The 19,257-nt window shown below is 40.8% G+C and overlaps 1 protein-coding gene across 3 annotated transcripts in view; it reads left to right on the top strand.

Moving 5' to 3' along the window:
- MCF2L2 (MCF.2 cell line derived transforming sequence-like 2) overlaps window positions 1–19,257 on the top strand; it is a 227,575-nt gene that overhangs the window by 167,720 nt on the left and 40,598 nt on the right. For all 3 annotated transcript variants that reach the window (XM_029939799.1, XM_029939801.1, XM_029939800.1), the window contains exons 16-21: window positions 5,495–5,561; window positions 6,584–6,699; window positions 7,856–7,925; window positions 12,477–12,569; window positions 13,584–13,676; window positions 17,240–17,311. In XM_029939799.1, the coding sequence (XP_029795659.1) occupies window positions 5,495–5,561; window positions 6,584–6,699; window positions 7,856–7,925; window positions 12,477–12,569; window positions 13,584–13,676; window positions 17,240–17,311 (511 nt within the window). The remainder of the gene's footprint in view (window positions 1–5,494; window positions 5,562–6,583; window positions 6,700–7,855; window positions 7,926–12,476; window positions 12,570–13,583; window positions 13,677–17,239; window positions 17,312–19,257) is intronic.

Below are 19,257 nucleotides of genomic sequence, written 5' to 3' on the forward strand. Positions count from 1 at the left end.
ATAATGGTGCCTAGATTCTAGTAGGGAACCAATAAATGATTGTCAAACAGATCTAACAGTTCTTACCTGGGAAGTGAGGACAAGACTGTGGTACCAATTTCATAGGAAGGTGTTAGAAAGCATTTTCATGGAAAAGGGAGGATTGGAACTGAGTTTTCAAGGATGATTACAATTTGACTGGCACCTGGGTGGCTCAGTCATTTGAGTGTCTGACTCTTGATTTCAACTTAGACCATGATCCCAGGGTTGTGGGATCAAGACCTACATTGGGCTCTGTGCTGAGCATGGAGCCTCCCTAAGATTCTTTCTCTCTCTCTCTCTCTCTCTCTCTCTCTCTCTCTCTCTCTCTCTCTCTCTCCCCCCTCCCATCTTCCCCCCTCCCACTTTACATGTGCGCAGTCTCTGTCTCTAAAATAAAAAAAATAAGACTTAAAAAAAAGAATGACTAGAATTTGGAAGGGAATATAAAGTAATAACACTGACCTAACTAATGGTGAGGAGAGGAAGTGGGTAAAAGGAGTGGGTCAGATCACTTATTTGAATAGTGGAACATCTGCATCAGATTGTCTAGGGTGTTTGTGCAAATTACAGATTCCTCCTATAGCTCCTGCCCATTACTCCCCATTCTGGATCTGTAGGTCTGGATTTACCTTTTGAATAAGCTCCCTAAGTGGATTCATATCACATGAATGGAGTCTTGAAATCCCAGAAGGCAATTGTGGGACATTGGAAGGGATTTTAAGTTTTTGAAGAGGAGGAATGATGGCATGAAGAAAATGGAGCTTTATGAAGGGCATAGACTAGTGGTCTGCAAAATAGACTGATGGGAGGGAGACCTCAGAGGCAAGGGGGAGCTGTCAGGAGTGCACCAAAGTATTCGAGGTGAGATAAAGGAAGAACTCACTTTCTACTGGCCACACCAGAAATGGAAAATAAGCAGTGACTTTGAGAGGCATATTGAGAGATGAAATGGTGAGGCTTGGTGACAGATTGAGTATATAAGCAATAATGGTAGGGAGGAGTTTGAAATGACAACTGCGTTTTTGGGACCCTAGGAAATGGCAGTTCCACTGATACACATGCTGATTCTGCCTAATGAGTTCCGCTTCAGCCTGAGGTGATTGAGGTGTCTGGGAGACATCCAGGTGATAAGCGTGTAAACTGTTGGCAACATGGACTTGAGCATAACCACAGATCTGGGAGGCAGATAACGACGTGGGGTCAATAGCATGAGAGAAGAGGAAGGAAGCCCTGGGAACCTGAGTTCAGACCTTTGGGAGCAGCAACATTAGACAGGAAGAGGAAGATGAAGCAAGGAGGGAATAGAAAATAAACCGACATGTAGGTGATCAATGAAGATTAAGTAAGAAAGAGAAACCAAAGGAAGGAAAAGGTGTAAGAAGGTGAGTATCCATTATAGAAGATGCTATAGAGTTTGAGAAGGATAAGAACAGTCCTTTCAGAGTTTCCCACGTGGCTCAGTTGGTTGAGTGTCTGACTCTTGATTTCAGCTCAGGTCATGATCCCAAGCTCATGAGAGGAAGCCCTGCATCAGGCTCCACACTGAGCATGGAGCTGCTTGGGATTTTCTCTTTCTCTCTCTCCCCCTGTCCCTCCTCCATAGCTCGCATGCTCTCTTCTCTCTAAAATTAAAAAATTTTTTAAAAAGAACAGTCCTTTCAACTTGGCAAAAAGGGTGTAGATGAAAACTAACTTTTAAAAAGTGAAAATATGTAATACTTTCTGATGTGTGTATTGTTATCTACCATACCAGGAGTAAATAAAAACTTTTGATGGCAAACTCTGACAGGCTAGTTTTCAAAAGGATGCTTTTCTGTTGGAAAGCTGGGAAATGGGAAGGTGGAAAATGAAAGACAAAGGTTGCAAAAGGGAACAGGGGCACCTGGGTGGCTGTTTGGTTAAGCATCTGACTTTGGCTTAGGTCATGATCTTCTTGTTCATAAATTCGAGCCTCATGTCATCCTCTGCGCTAGCAGCTTATGGCGTAAAGCCCGCTTGGGATTCTCTCTCTCTCCCTCTCTCTCTGTGCCTCCCTTGTGTCTGCTCTCTATCTCAAAACAAATAAAAATAAAACTTGAAAAATAATTTTTAAAAGGTGGGGAAATAGATTAGGATGCATGGACAAAGAAGGAACTTATCAGGAAATCCTAATAACATTTATGTACTTTAATGATCTTGCTTACAAAATAGGGTTGCATTGAGGTTTTTTTTTTTATTTAAAGTTTATTTATTTTTGAGAGAGAGAGAGAGTTGAAGAGGGGCAGAGAGAGAAGGAGACACAGAATCCAAAGCAGTCTACAGGCTCTGGGCTGTCAGCACAGAGCATGATGCGGGGCATGAATTCATGAACTGTGAGATGATGACCTGAGCCAAGTCATACTCTTAACCGACTGAGCCACCCAGGCACCCCTGCATTCAGTTTTTTTAAAAGGTTCCATTCTTGCTTCTTGGTTACAGTATCATCTGAAACAAACATGGGATATCATAAAGAATGGAAACAGATATCCAAAACTCTCTTTTTATACTAACTTAAAATATGGCGTCAGAAAGGGAACAGTCCCTTAAAACACATTATCCCTCCACTTCTTCCTTAATGACATAGGGGTGAGGGGTAGGGGGGGCGGGGGAGATCCACTTTTAAATGTAAAACGAAGTGCCAGAATGTATGCTAGTGTGGAGTCCATTACTGCAGGCTGATCTGGCATCGTAACTCCATTTGGTGCCCTAATTAGAGAGCTCCACCTCTGGATAGATATCTATCAGGACATAAGTTGCTCCAGGTGTTTAAAGGTTTTTTATTACTTGTGTACTTTCAATGTTGTCTGTTCTTCATCTACATTATATATGCTTGATGACTTGAGATGTTAAATCCTTGAGAGTCTTTTCTAGGAACAAAGTTATGTGCTTTGGAATAGTAAAGCAGGCAATCATCAGCAAGAGCCATACATTTTCTCCCATTTTAGAAAGTTATTTAAAAAAACAAAGGAGAGGGGGAAAAAAAGGAATGGCTTAACAGTGGTGTGAAGGCTATTTTACAAAAAGATCTGAACTGAAATCTGGGCTGATGGTGTTCAGGTTATCCATTGCACTCCAACAAGTAAAAGGCAGCAATTGGATGAGATTTCTAGACTGTTTCCAAACTGTAAACTGGGACATGACCTGATAAGCGATTTTTTTTCTTCCGAGTTGTGAATATTTTCTCGTGTCAGGTTCCCAAAAACTCCAAAGAGTCTCTGAGTTCTTATGTAACTTTTGGGTGCTAAAATTGATTCCTGTCCCCCACCTAGTTATATCTGTCTTCTGACTTCATTGAATTGTCAATACGTCCTTCAACAGACCTGCCAAAGTGTCGAAGCCCAGCTTCATAAGGGCTTACGAGGCTGGCTGTCCTCTGCTTTCCTATGAATGGTTGCTGTGGTCCCACGTAATGCCATGGCTCATGGAACAGATTGGTATCGAGACCTGTATTTCCTTCTGACACAGCAACTGCTGTCATTTTAGGATGATTATAAAAAGCGAAAGAACTTCTTAGTGACTTTGTTAGCTAAGTGTGATCTTTTATTTTTTTTAATGTTTTTTATTTATTTCTGAGAGAGAGACAGAGTGAGCAGGGTCGGGTCAGAAAGAGGGAGACACAGAATCCAAAGACAGGCTCCAGGCTCTGAGCTGTCGGCACAGAGCCTGACGCGGGGCCCGAACCCGTGAACTGTGAGATCATGACCTGAGCCGAAGTAGGATGCTTAACTGACTGAGCCACCCAGGTGCGCTGCTAAATGTGATCCTAAAGTCTGTATACTTGAAATTGTGTCCTCTGTCACTGACTATCCTTTATCAGTTTTGTCTTATAATAAGCATTTATAAATAGTTACAAAAATTATCATTTTAAGAAGAGATCGTTGAGCTATAAAATATGTAAGTTGTAGGTTTTATTTATATCTCTCTAATGGAGTTTATATGTCATAATGTCATATATGTTTATATGTCATAATGGAGTTTATATGTCAAATATATTCTCCTCTTTAGTAGGTTGCCTTTTAGTTCTGTCAATTGTTTTCTTTGCTATGTAGAAGCTTTTTATTTGGATATAGTCCCAATAGTTTATTTTTGCTTTCATTTTCCTTGCCTCAGGAGACATATTTAGAAAAATGTTGCTATGGTTAAAGTCAGAGATATTACTGGGATAGGCTACCTTTTAATAGATAACCTATCCACAGTTCACAGAAAACCGTAAATGTATATATTGTACACATGATTACCTGTACAAAAACTAACTCACTTGGAGACCCTTTAGAAAGTTCAAAAAAGGAAGTGTCTGAGAAGAGAAAGAGATCAGTCTCTCTGGAGAGAGATGAGGGGACTGGCTTGAGTCTATTAGTTTTCTCTTGCTGCGTAAAACATGACCACAAACTTAGCAGCTCACAGTTTCCGGGGCCAGGAGTCCAGCCACAGCATGACTGGCTTTTTGCTCAGTTTCTACAGGACTAAAGTAAGGTTAGTCAGCTGTGCTGTGTTTCCTCTTCTAAGTTGATGTGGTTGTGGTAGAACTCAGTTCCTTGCAACTGAGGTACTAGAACCCCGGTTTCCTGGCTGGTTATTAACTAGGGACCCTCTCAGCAGCTAGAGGCGGCCTGTGCTCCTTGCCACATGGCCTCTTCCATCTCCAGAGCCAGCCAAGGACAGCCTCCCTTGTGTTGTATCTTTCTGATGCTTCCAGTCTTTCTGACTTCCAGACCCAAGTCTGAGTTCATGAGACTAGGAAAGCTTAACCAGGTAATATACCTTTCTCAAGGTTAACTGATTGGGAACAAAACAGAATGCCAAAGTCCCTTGACAGCAGCACCTCGTGTTCAGTTAATTACCTGGGAGGAGGTGCGTGGAATCTGGAGTGAGCATTCTGCCCACCACAACCCCTGCCTGCGTTCCTCAAGGGAAGCAGACAGAGGTCATGTCTGTTGGCTGTGGAAACCAATGCTACTGAAACATTAAATGCCAGGGAAAGAGGGCATAACTGTAATCCATCCAACCTCATGCACAACAAAGTCCACCCAGTGGGTCAAAGATCTTGATCTGAGCAGTGAAACAGCAGAAACCTGCAGAGAATATCTTGAAATTACACACATGATGCAGGGGGCAGGCAGGCTTTCCTGACCAAGGATCCAAACCTGGCATTTCCAACTCTACAGTCTCTGCCCTCTTGACCCCCACATGATGGCTCACCAGAAGACAGGACATTCACTGGCTGTACACAGGGATTTACAGTCCTCTAGTCTTGCTGTTTCTTCTTATGCCAGTGCAATTACAATATGGTTTCATGAGATGTCCTTGGGTGTCCAATAGATAGAATGAACTGCCACCATCTGAATAGGTAAGCCACTAAGGGGAACTGTATTGATGAGAATGTTAAGAATTCTAAAAACCCTCTCTCCCTTTCCTCTTTTTCTCTTTCATATTCCTACCTGCTGCTATGATTCAGGTGCATTATACGTGACTTGCTTGAGACAGAAGAGATTTATATAAAAGAGATTAAGAGCATAATTGATGTAAGTAGATCGGAGTAGTAGACATTAAGCATGTATTCAAACTAGGGAAATTCTGTTGCACAAAGACAGAGAGTTGCCATACGTCTCTAGAATCCCCACTGTGGGTACAGGTCTTACACTATCACAGGTATTTTCTTAATAGAAATAAGAACATTCATATGACTATTGATCCATGTAACCAAATAATTTCCCAAGGATTGTGCCAATTCATACAGATTCTAGCAGTGCCCAATAGGTTCACCCTATGGTAGCTGACAATGGGCGTGATAATTTGAATGTTTTTGATAATTTAATAAAGGAAAATTGTTTCAAGTAACATTTTTTGCTTGAGAGTGAAAATTGGAATTTTCCCTATTTTCCTAAGGAAATAATCTTGAGAAATTATGTGTACAAAGTTATAATAGAATTTTTTAATAATAAAATATCAGAAGAAAACAGAATCTCCAATAAAATAGGGGATGGTTAATAAAGTCTGATATTTATGCCAAATGAAATATTATCCAACTGGTAAAAATAATTATTTTGAATAATATATAGCAACATTGAAAAAAAATATAAGATTAAAGTAAAAACAATATATGTAGAAATTTACAAGCTTACCCTAAAATGCATGTGGAAAAACAGAATACGAATTATATGCTATACGTACTGTGATTAGAACTGTATAAAATAAGCATTTAAAAAGTCATAAAGGAAATGTAATAAAACAATAGTAATTGCATTTGGTTGTAAAATGATGGGTACGTCTTTTGCTTTCATATTTGACTTGTATAACATAAGCATTTAAAATTACATTTGTTCTTTCTATAAATTGCCATTTTATTATCATTGCCATTTAACCATCTTCTGAAGATGGACACATGAAGGGCATAATATCAAAAGAAAGCATTTGATGGAATGGCTTTCAGGAAATAAGTGTGCCATATTTCCTAATTATTAGGTTTTGGCCCCTGGAGTAGCTAATTCAGATTATCTTTTATATGTTCCTACCTGTAAAACCTACCTTGTTTCCCCCTCTGCAGGGATATATCACTCCAATGGATTTTATTTGGCTGAAGCATCTGATTCCAGATGTTCTTCAGAATAACAAGGAGCTTCTCTTTGGGAATATTACAGAACTTTATGAATTTCACAACAGGTATATAATAATTTAAATTATCAAGAAAAATGGAAAGTAAAAAAAAGATGGAAATCAGACTGATAGAATTTGGAGATGAACATGCTTAGACATTGCTAGGCTTACGCAAGTAGTTCAGAATCAGTGGATTTGGTTGGGGTGGGATGGGATGAGGAGGGAAGAAGGGCCACAAATCCCTGAGGGAGAAGGGAACAGGCACCAAAGGAGCATGGACCAGGTGTCAGGCATGAAGGTAATATTTTTTGTGCGTTCCTTTGCTTATTTATCTATTCATGCATCGGCATTTACTGTGGACTTGTGCTGTGTCAGGCACTGTGTTCAGCATTGGGATACAAAGATGAACAAGACACATATCCACATACCTACCATCATAGGGTAGTGCTGGGAGCTAGGGTGTTGGAAAATGCCAACCGGTTAAACAAATTGTCCTTTTAGCCCAAGGCTGCTTGGGTGTTGAGTTTTAGAGAATTAGAGGAGGAAGGGACTTTGGAAATGATCTTCCCAGCCTTTCATTTCACAGATAATGTTGCAGCTCATTTCCTGTCTTTACTCAATATAGTAACCCCAAATCACACATGTAATTGATGGAAAAGAAAAGACTGCTTGGTTAACTGAACCACAGTTATTTCCCAAACAGGTCTCCTGTCTGTTGGTCAGACACTAAAGTGAAATGGAAATGCCATTTCTGCTACTTTCCCTGGAGAAGTTATTCAACCTCTTTACGTCTCAGGTTTCATATTTATGAAACCCTACTTTACAAGGCTTGGTGGATGATTAAATAAGACATTGTTTATAAAGTACTTAGCTTATGCCTGGCTTACTTTAAGCTCTCAGTGACATTAACAGTAGCAGCAGCAATAGCAGAAGTTTTTATTAATGTAGTTATCATGTAGCAGGGAGCATCACTGCATCTTGTCTATCTACAGCTAATGCTTAGAATGATCAGGACAGCTGTGGGTAGTTTCAAGGAATCCTAGTAATGTCACAGAATATTTTTTCTCCCAAATCGGTGTGTTGAAGATGAGTCAAGAGTAACAAAACCTGGAAAACAGCATTTTTCTAAATACTCTTAAAACCCTATATGATTTTACTTTTAAAAAGTTTTAACCTTATACATATAAAAAGTTAAAACATTATTATACTTTTCTTTCCCTAGGACTTTTCTAAAAGAATTGGAAAAGTGCACTGAAAACCCTGAGCTTCTGGCACGTTGCTTTCTCAAGAGAGTAAGTCTGGGCTACCAGTAAGTCAAAACAACCATGTGATTAAAGTTAGCCTTTAATTTTCTGTGTAAGAGGCAAGGGCAAATGGAAACACCGATGGTCTAAAAAGTTACACATGCCTTTTGAATGCAAAACAGGAGTCTGATGAGTCCAGTTTGCCTAAGCTCATATGACAGGTGGGAGCAATTTACAAGCTTGGCCTCCTGCAAAGCCTGGTGACATGGAAGACTGCCCCCCACCCAAAGCAGATGATCCTCCTCTGAATGACTAAGCTAACTGTTTTCAAACAAAAATCACACAGCAGGTTTAAATTCCTCACTAAAGTTGTATACTTTACACGCTCAAGAGAAGTACTGATGCTAAACTAAAAGTCTCACAAAATGTGTTTTCTTCCATTTTATTATTTATTTATTTACTTATTTATTTCATTATACAACATGAAGATATATTAAATCAGTGGTCCCTCTTATGCTGAGTGCTCAGTTTCTGATTTCCTGTCCTACAACACCATACCTCTGACTACTTCCCTTCCCTGCCGCCACACCTCTTCCTTCTTGCCCTCTCTGCGCGTCTGCTTTGAGCAGTGAATAGGCTGTTTGGGCCCGAGGCGCTCTAGAAGAGCTGCTACAGAGAAATGTACTGCCCGGTACTACTCCCCACCAAGTGCTTTCTTCCCGTGGGAGGACTATGCAGATGATCCTGGCTCCCTGAACTCTCACAGTCTCTCATTTCTTCTCTCTCTCTCAACTAGCCCTTCTTTTCATTCCCTTCCTGTTTTTGTGTGTGACCTGACTCAACAGCTCAACTTAAAAATTTTTAAACAACCCAAATTGTAGCTGCCAAGTCTAAGAGCGGTACTTGTGATAAACAGAGCAAGAAAACAAAAATCCCCAGGTGTCGAGGCCTTTGACACAATGGAGAGGCAGAGCCTTTAACCTTCAGCACTGTGACTGGCTTAGACGGACCTTTCTTGGCCCCGTATGGGCTTTCCACCACAGCCTCATCAGGGTTTTCACCAAGTGCCAGAATTCAAGATACACTAAAAATGATTTTGTATGCAATCTGATTAATTTCCATTTTTAGTTACTTCTATAGCATTTTTACTGTTTAACATTATTTTTCAATTTTGCACTCATCAAACCACCGATGTAAATTAGTTTCATAGTTTAGAAATATTTTATAATTGCTTATGTCATTATTGCAAAGACTTACTTAAATTATTGGATGAGAAAGGACTGAACCCTGTGAAGAAAGAAAATGAATATTATTTTTAAAACTGTCCAAGTATAAGGAAATGGTCAGGGAATTGCTGACAAAACATCTTTTCCTGGAAGAATTCCTCACCTAAAATTTCACAGAGCTCTCTATAGTCCTCCATCTTGGAAGAAACCTCAGAAATCATTAATCCAGACCTGCATTTAAACGCTGCATATAATCCTAATGATTTATGATGTTGGAGATATAATATAGGTAATAAATTCTTGCCAAACACAAAGTTATTAGTCTGGGACAAATGGAGTAATTAAAAACCTTGACCACCTAATCTTTGGGCTCCTTGAGGGAACTGGCTAGGGCTGTGTGTATTTGTTAGGTGGGCCCCTCAACCATCATTTACCACAACAATTGACCTTTTCTCCATAGTATTTGCAGAATTCTATGGAGATGAGTTTTGAAATATTGCTCTGGCCAAGTGTTTTAATCAGACTCTATAGCTTGCAGAATCCAGGAAGATCCTGCCCTAGAGGCCAAGCTCTATGTAGAATAACATTTGTCAGTAGTTTACTTTGAGTTCCATTTGCTCTGAGACCTGACATGGCACAAAAGAGCGTGCTTTCAGACATGGCTGAAGGAGCATTGGGGTGGGACTCAGGATGTAACTTCTTGTCTAACTTGAGCCACTCGCTATCTGCATGACCTCACATTAAATCACTTAAACCCTTGGAGTCTCACTTTCCTTCTCAATACAATAGACTTAATAATACCAATATGTAAAGTTGTTGTAGAAATCTAATAAAATAGTGTTCAAAAGGGTTCTACAAAGTAAAAAGTGCTTTCTCAATAGCTGCCATTTATTGGGCATTCTGTATGTATTCTGTATGTATTATGTATTGGGCATTTTCTGAGAAGTTTCAATACATCATCTCATTTAATCTCACAACAATCATAGTTGACTATTGTCATGAGCCCATTTAATAGACAACAAAACTAAAGTATAGGAAGGTTAAGTCACTGGACTTGGACCATTTGGTTTGTAACTGACAAAGCCAAGAACTGAACCTGGACGCAGAGCTACTGTCCTAATGCATAAACAATCAGGTGATTATGAACTTTTGATAGCAATTTTTTTTAGCCTCCTGATTTATTCTGCAAGGAGGTGAGGGTACTTTCTTATGCTGCTGGTTACTGTATATCCTTTCTGTAGGGAATTTTGGATTGAAGAGGTCAAAAGTTGTGATTTGGTCTTTGAAGGCTTATAATGTTCTGCATTGCTCAAAGTGTAGACACAGTACCAAGAAGGGAGGGTTTCAGGAACACAGGTTTCTGCTCAGCATCCATCAAGAGAACCAGTTGCCTCTGTTACTGGGAAAGTTTGGGGAAAGGTGGCTAACTGTTGAGGTTGTTTTACTGGGTGGGAGGCTGGACCTCCAAAGTCTCCTCCAGATTTAAAAAATCCTTTAGTGACTCTGGCACCTGGGTGGCTCAGACAGTTAAGTCACCAGCTTTGGCTCAGGTCATGATCTCATGGTCTGTGGGTTCGAGCCTCTCATCGAGCTCTGTGCTGACAGCTCAGAGCATGGAGCTGGCTTTGGATTCTGTGTCTCCCTCTCTCTCTTCCCCTCCTCTGCTTATGCTCTGCCTCTTCTCTCTCAAAAAATAAATAAACCTTTAAAATTTTTTAAAAAATGAACCCTTTTGCAGTTTGTGTTGAAAGCAGTTAAACCTTGAATTCTTTTAGGTGCTAAAGGCCAGTGTTTTTGTGCTTTGATGGACCCAATGCGGGTGAGATGCCTTAATCAGTTTGTAGTATTTTGTAAACCTGGCCTTCGGTATGGCAGGAGTCTTCCCCATGTGTAGGCTACTCTGCTCTGGAAGCCGTTGAGTTTAACAAATATACTTAGCACAGTGCCTGGCATATCAGTGGCACTCAGTAGATCTTGAGTGTATAAATAATGAACATATTGTTAAGTTCGGAGTTATTATTTTTGTTCCTTACCCTGTCTGAACAACATTTCCTCAAGGGTCATCTCCTTTCCATACACACATGTATGTCATTTTTCCTGCAGAGAATAGCAAAGGACAGAGTGGCTGAAGTTCCAGAGAGGGGAGAACTACAGACACTACAGAAACAGAAAGCGTTCACTACAGCAGTGTGTTTAGAAGTAGAATAGACTTTGGGGCCCCTGGGTGGCTCCATCATTTGAGTGTCTGTCTGACTCTTGGTTTCAGCTCAGGTTTCTCACAGTTGGTGAGTTTGAACCCCACATCGAGCTCCGCACTGACAGTGTGGAACCTGGTTGGGATTCTTTCTCTCTCTCCCTCTCTCTCTCTCTTCCCCCTCCCCACTTGCTTTCTGTCTCTCTATCAAAATAAAGAAACTTTTAAAAAAATGTAGAATAGACCTACTTAAAGCTGTGAGGGAAAAAAATAACCTGTGTCCACATGAAGGACATCAGGGTTGGCCTGAGAAGAATAGGGACACAGAAGTCCACGAGGATGCATCCACATGGGCTTCTTCACCAGAGAGCACAGGCGCTGTGACAGGTGCAGCTGCTCTGAGCCAGGTCCTATTGATAGAGTGAATGGAGCTGGCAAGCTGATTCCACAGACTTGGGGCAACCTTTCTATCTGGGGTATTGATAGGTAGGTGCCCATCTCTCATGGCCTTTGAGGCACCGAGAAATAGTCCACACAGCACTGTGAATCTTTCATCTCATGTCCTGGGATAGTTGTGTAATTTTTCCCATCTTGGCATCTGGTGCCATAGGTGGAAGGTGATGTCTGAGGCAGAGCCTGCTCCTCTGGGAATTGCCCAAAGGGCTTAGATCTATGTTGTTTTGTCCAAACCGCCATGTTTTCCTTTTGGAGTGTTTCTATTTTTTGGTTGTCTCTTGGGTTTTTTTTCCCCTAGGGTTGGCATCATGATATTCATAATAGGAAGACAGGTAGAGAGAAAGAAGGGGCCATGAGCTACCGGCATCCTTTCTGTCAATTTTGTCCCTCACTACAGAGCTATTCCTGGGGATTCGGCGGGGGGACAGTGATGTCCTGGATAAAGAGCAGAGGAGGAAGGTTTATGAACTAACCAGAGTCCTGTAGTTGCTCCCATAGCACCCCGTCCAGGTCCGTGTTTAGTACCTATGGCTGTGTGGAGCCCTCCGTTTGCCCTCCCATCACACAGTCACCCCAACAGAAGGTCATCACTCATCCCCAGTTCCTCACACTGTGAAAATACTCAGGCTTGTTGAATATTCAAATGAATAAATGGTATCATCCTGTTCTATTCCTGAAAACTGCCACCTGACTAATTTGCTCCAATTCTTTTCCCCCCTTCAGAAAGAAGATCTTCAGATGTATTTTAAATACCATAAGAATCTGCCCCGAGCTAGGGCAATCTGGCAAGAATGTCAAGACTGCGCCTTCTTTGGGGTAATGCTGAGACCATAGAGTCTCCCACAAATTGCTTTCCCTGGACAGTGTTTGCATGTGTCAAGTCTTTAAAGAAATCAGAACTTTTAACCAGGCAGGGGAATTTGGCATTTGAATTTATATTTATTAGAAGTCTCTCCTATTTTGAAACTATATGTTGGAAGTTTTGGTGCTGCCCTCGGTCTCTATGGGACAGGCCTGTGAGGAGTAGCTATATAGCCTGCTGAGCAAATCAGAGCCCTCTTGTAGGATGGGGAATGTATTTATTTATTCATTCATTCATAAACATGATTTACTGTCAAGTTAACTAACATACTGTGTATACAGTGTGCTGTTGGGTTTGGGAGTAGATTCCCATGATTCATCACTTGCATACAGCACCCAGTGCTCATCCCAACAAGTGCCTTCCTCAATGCCCAGCACTCACTTTCCCCTCTCCCCTACCTACCCCACCATCCACCCTCAGTTTGTTCTCTGTATTTAAGAGTCTCTTATGGTTTGCCTCCCTCTTTGTTTGAAACAATTTGTTCCCTTCTCTTCCCCCATGGGCTTCTGTTAAGTTTCTCAAATTAGGATGGGGAATTTTAAGTGGAACTAAGTCCAAAAGGTCACAACATAGGGCTCCCTGGAATGATTTTCATCAGTGGTCATGTAACTTCCAGACTCAAAATGACCTGAATAGACATCACCCCCAACTCAAACACAAGCTGCCTCTTTTTCAGGATTTAAAGTGCCCCACTGCGTTCTACCTGACTTGCTTTCTAAAAAGAAATAAATGGTCCTGCTTCCCTACTTGCATATACAATCACTAGCCAAGCCATCCTCCTTCCCCTTTCTCTCACTTTACACACTGTTCCTGAGGGATCCAACTCGGTAGCTTTACAAAGCTGGTCAGCACAGTTGCGCCTCTTTTCCATGAAGAGCCCACTTCATTTCGTGTATTCAAATGCTGCCACTTATTTTTCTCTGGGTGTTATTTGTTTTGTTCACATTGTTTCTGTTTGGCTTTTAAAGGTGTGCCAACGCCAATTGGATCACAGTCTCCCTCTTTTTAAGTATCTTAGAGGACCAAGCCAGAGACTTCTAAAATACCAGACGCTGTTGAAGGTAACGTCAATGAGACAGTGCTTTCCTGTGCTGGGAAAACACACACATGCTGTGGCGCTCTTCTCCTTAGACATGTAGAGTTGTGACTTCCTCTTCCAAAGGTCAAGATTGGTCCATCCTCCAGGCTTTTTCTGTCCTCCAAGTCTAAAGCAGCACATCTCAGTGAGGAGTAAGACCAAAGAATCAGAGAGTTGAAAGGGACCTGGGAGGCTGGCATGAATCTCTAAGGAGGCTAGTTTGGGGCGGGAGAGATTCTTGGGAGCAAAGGGAGAATGGAGCCCCACCCCCTCCACCTGCTGGCAGCGGCGAGGGTGGGGAGGCAGCCAGAGCCTCTATTCTCATATAAGATATCAGCAGGTAAGATATCATCAGCCGCATTTTACAGATGAGGCAAGGAGCTGCAGAAAAGAGATGTGATTTTCCCCAAAGTCACAATTTTATGTACTTTAAAACAATGGAAGGGAAAAAGCAACACTGGAGTCTTTTCTCCTTTTGCAACATCTACCTCCACCCCTAGATTAAGGATCTTTCTCAAGAGCAACACAACAGAATGAATTTTGCTCTCCTGAATGCCTAGTGGTTCTTTCTCTGACATCAGCACACCTACAGGAGAGCACTTCCAGACACCCCAGGAGAGAAGGCTCTGCCAGGCTGCCTCTCCAGAGTGAGCTGAGGGAAAGGTTTGGACCACATCTCCATATTGTGTTTTGAGTAAACCTTTATAAGCAGTTCTTGCCCAGTGGCTACCATCTCTTAAAAAAACACAAGCACCTGCTATTTACTGGGTACCTTCCCATTTAAGTTTCTTATTTAGTCCCCATAATCAGAAAGGCTCTGGTGTATGAAGAAACTGAGGCTCAGGAAGGTTAAGCTCATTGACTAACATTCTGTCCTCAGAAAAAGTTGTGCCTTTCGGCTTTGCATCTGCAGCCCGAGCTGAGGCTGGACCGGCGCTGCTGTCACCAACTGTGGCATTACTGGACCTCTTCGGCCTTGGTTTTCTCCTGTGTGAGATGGGGATACTGGAACCTGCTCCGCAGGACTGCTGTGAGGGGCAAATGGGTCATGCATGGAGAGAGCTTGATCAATGCTGACCCTGGGAAGCTTCCTGGAACACGCGGCTGTTGTTCTATACCCAGAGAAGTGGTGCTGCTGCAGTCACGAAACTCCATACCAGAGGAATGCAGGGCACAGTAATTAGAAACCCCGACTGAGGAGTTAGCCGTTGTGGGTGGGGATCTGGCTCTGCCTCTTCTAGGCTGCTTGAACTCAGGCAGATTACTTAACCTCTCTCTGCCTCAGGTTCCTCGACTGTAACATGAAAGTAGTATTATTACTTTCCTGGTGTGCTTTTTGGGAGCATAAATGAGGTAGTCCAGGTGAAAAGTAATTAAAGAATTTTGTTAGTTTCATTTCACTGAGGAAACAAGAGACAATAGCTATAAAATATGCCTTGGGGATCTGTATGAAACCGTGGGAGGCTACGCAAGGCAAACCAGTTTTTCCCATAGCTATGCTCACTGCATCCTGGAAAAACAAGTTCAAACCACTGGCCTGCCGCTAAGGGAAGGAAGAACTTTCCAGTGTTCCTCACCCTGAGGGAAAGAGCTCATTCTGAAATGCCTGCTGTCAACTTCTTTAAGAGCATGGCTGTCTGACTGATTGGCTCATGGCTTAGAAAGAATCAGGGGATCCTGGTGTGAGAAAGCTTTTCCCTAGCAGAAAAAGAGGGGGAAATAATGATAGATTATTCCATTAAAAACACACATGAAAAATTGAGTAAAACATAATATTAGCAAGATAGATACGTGACAGATGGTCAGCATGCCTAGTAATGAGTGCATAGAAGTTAATTATAAAAAAAGAAATGATACCTAAGAAATACTTTATCTTTTCTGAGATATTATGAAAATTAACAGTCATGACAGAAATTTTTGAGTACATAATGTACATAGTGTCTAATGAGTCCTGGCAAGCTGATTAAACAATATGTTTATTACATATTAGCATGAATTGGAAATAGATGCATTTAGGGGTTCATGGGTGGCGCAGTCGGTTAAGCCTCCGACTTCGGCTCAGGTCATGACCTCACATTTGTGGGTTTGAGCCCTGTGTCGGGCTCTGTGCAGACAGCTAACTCAGATCCTAGAGCCTGCTTCCAATTCTGTGTCTCCCTCTCTCTGCCCCTACTGCTCTCATGCTCTGTCTCTCTCTGTATCAAAAATAAATTAAGAAAAAAACATTTAAAAAAAGAAATAGATGCATTTAGGGACAACAGAAATTCACATTTATTGAGCTCCTAGTTTATGTCAAACAGGCTATGTATGGAAACTATCAAATTTAATGTAGAGAATTTTTCTTGCCTGGAATTTGAGATATGATTTGGAAAATGGTACATTATTTGTGTACAGTAAAATTTGCATGTTACATTAAGGATATTCTAGAATCGGTGGTCATGCTGATTTCCTGTGTAATGCAACTCATGTCATAGGAGTGATGTTGATGTTAATTTTTCCTCTTTTACAAAAATTAAATAGACTACTATTAGAAAAAACTAATAGGGAGAGGCTGGTAAAAGGGCATAAACTTTCAGTTTATGAGATGAATAAGGTCTGAGAATCTAATGTAAAACATTGTAACTGTATTTGATAACAGTGTATTGTATAATTGAAATTTGCTAAGAGTAGAATTTAAATGTTCTTGCCAAAAAGAAAAAAAGAGCTAAATATGTGAGGTAATGGATGTGTTAATTAACTAGATGGAGGCAATCCTTTTACAATATTTATATATATCAAATCGTCACCATACACACTTTAAATACCTAACAGTTTTATATGTCCATTATACCTCCGAGCTGAAATAAAAAAGAAAATAATAGAAAATGAACAGAGGACATAGGCAGTTTACAAAAGAATAAATGCTAATAGCAAACATGTTTTTGAAAGTTCTACCTCACCAGCTATTTGAGAAACTTGCATTAAAACAATGATGAGGTAGGATTTCTTTGTTGATTGAATTGACAACACTTTTTGATTAAATGTTAATACTCCATGTACAGTGGGGGCTGATTGAAGCAAGCTTTCAGGTATGACTGGTGGGAACATAATCCTTCTGTAAAGAACTTGGAAATATGCATCACCACTTTTAACCTTGACAGTTTTACTTCTAGGAATTTATCCTTAGGAAAAATGCACAAAGATTATTATTACAGTAAAAATTATTGAACCTAAATATTTAAAAGTAGGGTGACTAAAGAATTATGATTTATCTACAGGATGCAACAGTCTGCGACAATTGAAAAACATGTTTATAAAAACATAATATAATGGGAAAATGTTCATGATATGTTGTTCAGTGGGAAAAAATAGGCTCCAGAATACAGTGTCCAGCATGTATGACTCTTTTTGTGGAAAGAACTCTGTGCCATTCTTTCCTTCTTACTTGTGACAGACAAACTTACATACACCCTCTGATAATTTGGCATTGGCTGGAGATTGTTGACATGGGAGATTTAGTTGGCATTCTGCTTTTTGATTTCTAATAAGGCTTTTGGGTTAATGCAGGGTCTGCTGGACTTTGAGACTCCTAAGGATTGGGGGATAGACCCAGGTGACCTGGAAGGAGGTTTGTCTAAGGTACTGTATGTAAAATATTGTCTCATATAACTAACTGTTAATGGTATTTGTCTCTGGTTGGGAGGATTTATGGCAATTTTGTTTTTCTTGTTTATGATCTTTATTGTTTATATTTTCTAAAATAGCATGTATCCTATAATTTATAGTAACAGAAAGGACAAAAAAATTAAAGGCAATTTTGAAGTGAGGTCTGTAACAGGATAAGTAGTAATATATTTTTGTTTCTTTACATAGAAATATTTTAACAGGAGGGGCACCTGGGTGGCTCAGTTGGTCAGGCTTTGACTCTTGATTTCAGCTCAGATTATGATCTCAGGGTTGTGGGTTTGAGCCCCATTTCGGGCTCTGTGTTACTGACAGTATGGAGCCTGCTTAGGATTCTGTCTCTCCCTCTCTCTGCCCCTCCCCCACTCAGATTCCCCTCTCTCTCTCAAAATAAAGAAACTTTTAAAAATGTTTTAACAGGAATACAAAATTAAGTGAATATGTAAAATGCATACATAAAAGACTGGAAATAAATGTGATAAAATGTCTGCTGAAGTTTGCCTGCATGGTAGGATTATGAATGATTTATATTTACTTCTTTGTACCACTTAGTAATTTGCATACATTATGCCCTGTTCCCCTCCAAGTGTGTTTATGGTTGTGAATGCTAAGATAGCCAGGGTCACCTCAGAAGAGATGGGAGCCATACCACATTGGGAGGAAACTGGTGACTTGACAGTGGGGTTTCTTTTATTTTTTTTAATGTTTATTTATTTTTGAGAGAGAGAGAGACAGCATGAGCAGGGGAGGGTCAGAGAGAGAGAGGGAGGCACAGAATCTGAATCAGGCTCCAGGCTCTGAGCTGTCAGCACAGAGCCCAACGTGGGGTTGGAACCCAGGAACCCATGAGATCATGACTTGAGCCACCCAGGCACCCTGCTGTGGGGTTTCTTTTAAATTTCCTATAGAATATTCTGGTTTTAACAAGAAAAATGTGAGAAGCAGTCATTTGCATGCCCTCTCTGCTCAGAATATATGGTACATACCCCTTCAAATTAAGAGAAGCTCAAAACAGGTAATAATTTTATAGCCTGGAGCAAGGGGAGCTAGGCTGAGTTAGTTTAATAATGTTTGTAAGGATGTTTCTGAGCCCTACATGATGCAATGTAAAAGTAGCTACCTGCTGTGTTTGTGGGAGGAAGGTTAGTGGGAAGAAGAGGGAATAAGAGTAGTTGAGTCACTAAAAGGAAGTTGAATGTTTTTTTCTAGTGTTTAGATATATATATATATTTTTTTTTTTTTGAAAGAGAGAAATAGCAGAGGAGGGGCAGATAAAGAGGGAGACAGAGAATTCAAAGCAGTCTCTGCGCTGACAGCAGAGAGCCAAGGCGGGGCTCCAACTCAGGCACAGCGAGATCATGACTTGAGTCAAAGTTGGATGCTTAACCGATTGAGTCACCCAGGTGCCCCAGGAAGTTGAGTTCTAAGTGTTGGGTCAAGAAGAAGACAACTGGTATAAGAATGGAATCCTTTTTTGATGACGTAACAAAAAACAGGTGAGAATCTGCCCTTCACCAGCACCTGGAGCCTAGCTCTTTGATTGCGAAGGTAAAAGTCTGTGGTAGATAGTTCAGTGGAGGCAGCGTGTACTGCCCCATTCATTGGTCCTGCCACTCAGATCCCCAATTCAAAGAGGCTGATCCCCAATGCTTAGGAGGAGATGAGGAAAATACACTTTGCTTATATCTCACCAGAGGTGGGGCTATATGGGGAAGGGAATCAGCAAAGAGCTGTTTGTCCTTTGTTGTAAAAATTGAGTTAGGATGTGAGTTCTTTGTGTGCAATCTTTCATTTATGCATGTGAGAGGGTTGTCTTTTTTTTTAATGTTTTTACATTGTAGTACTTGTTTTGCTTGTTGGTGGTGTTTGCTTATTTAATACATTCCGTCAAGGACAGAAAT

The sequence above is a fragment of the Suricata suricatta genome, chromosome 5, assembly GCF_006229205.1.
Source record: "Suricata suricatta isolate VVHF042 chromosome 5, meerkat_22Aug2017_6uvM2_HiC, whole genome shotgun sequence".
NCBI lineage: Eukaryota > Metazoa > Chordata > Mammalia > Carnivora > Herpestidae > Suricata > Suricata suricatta.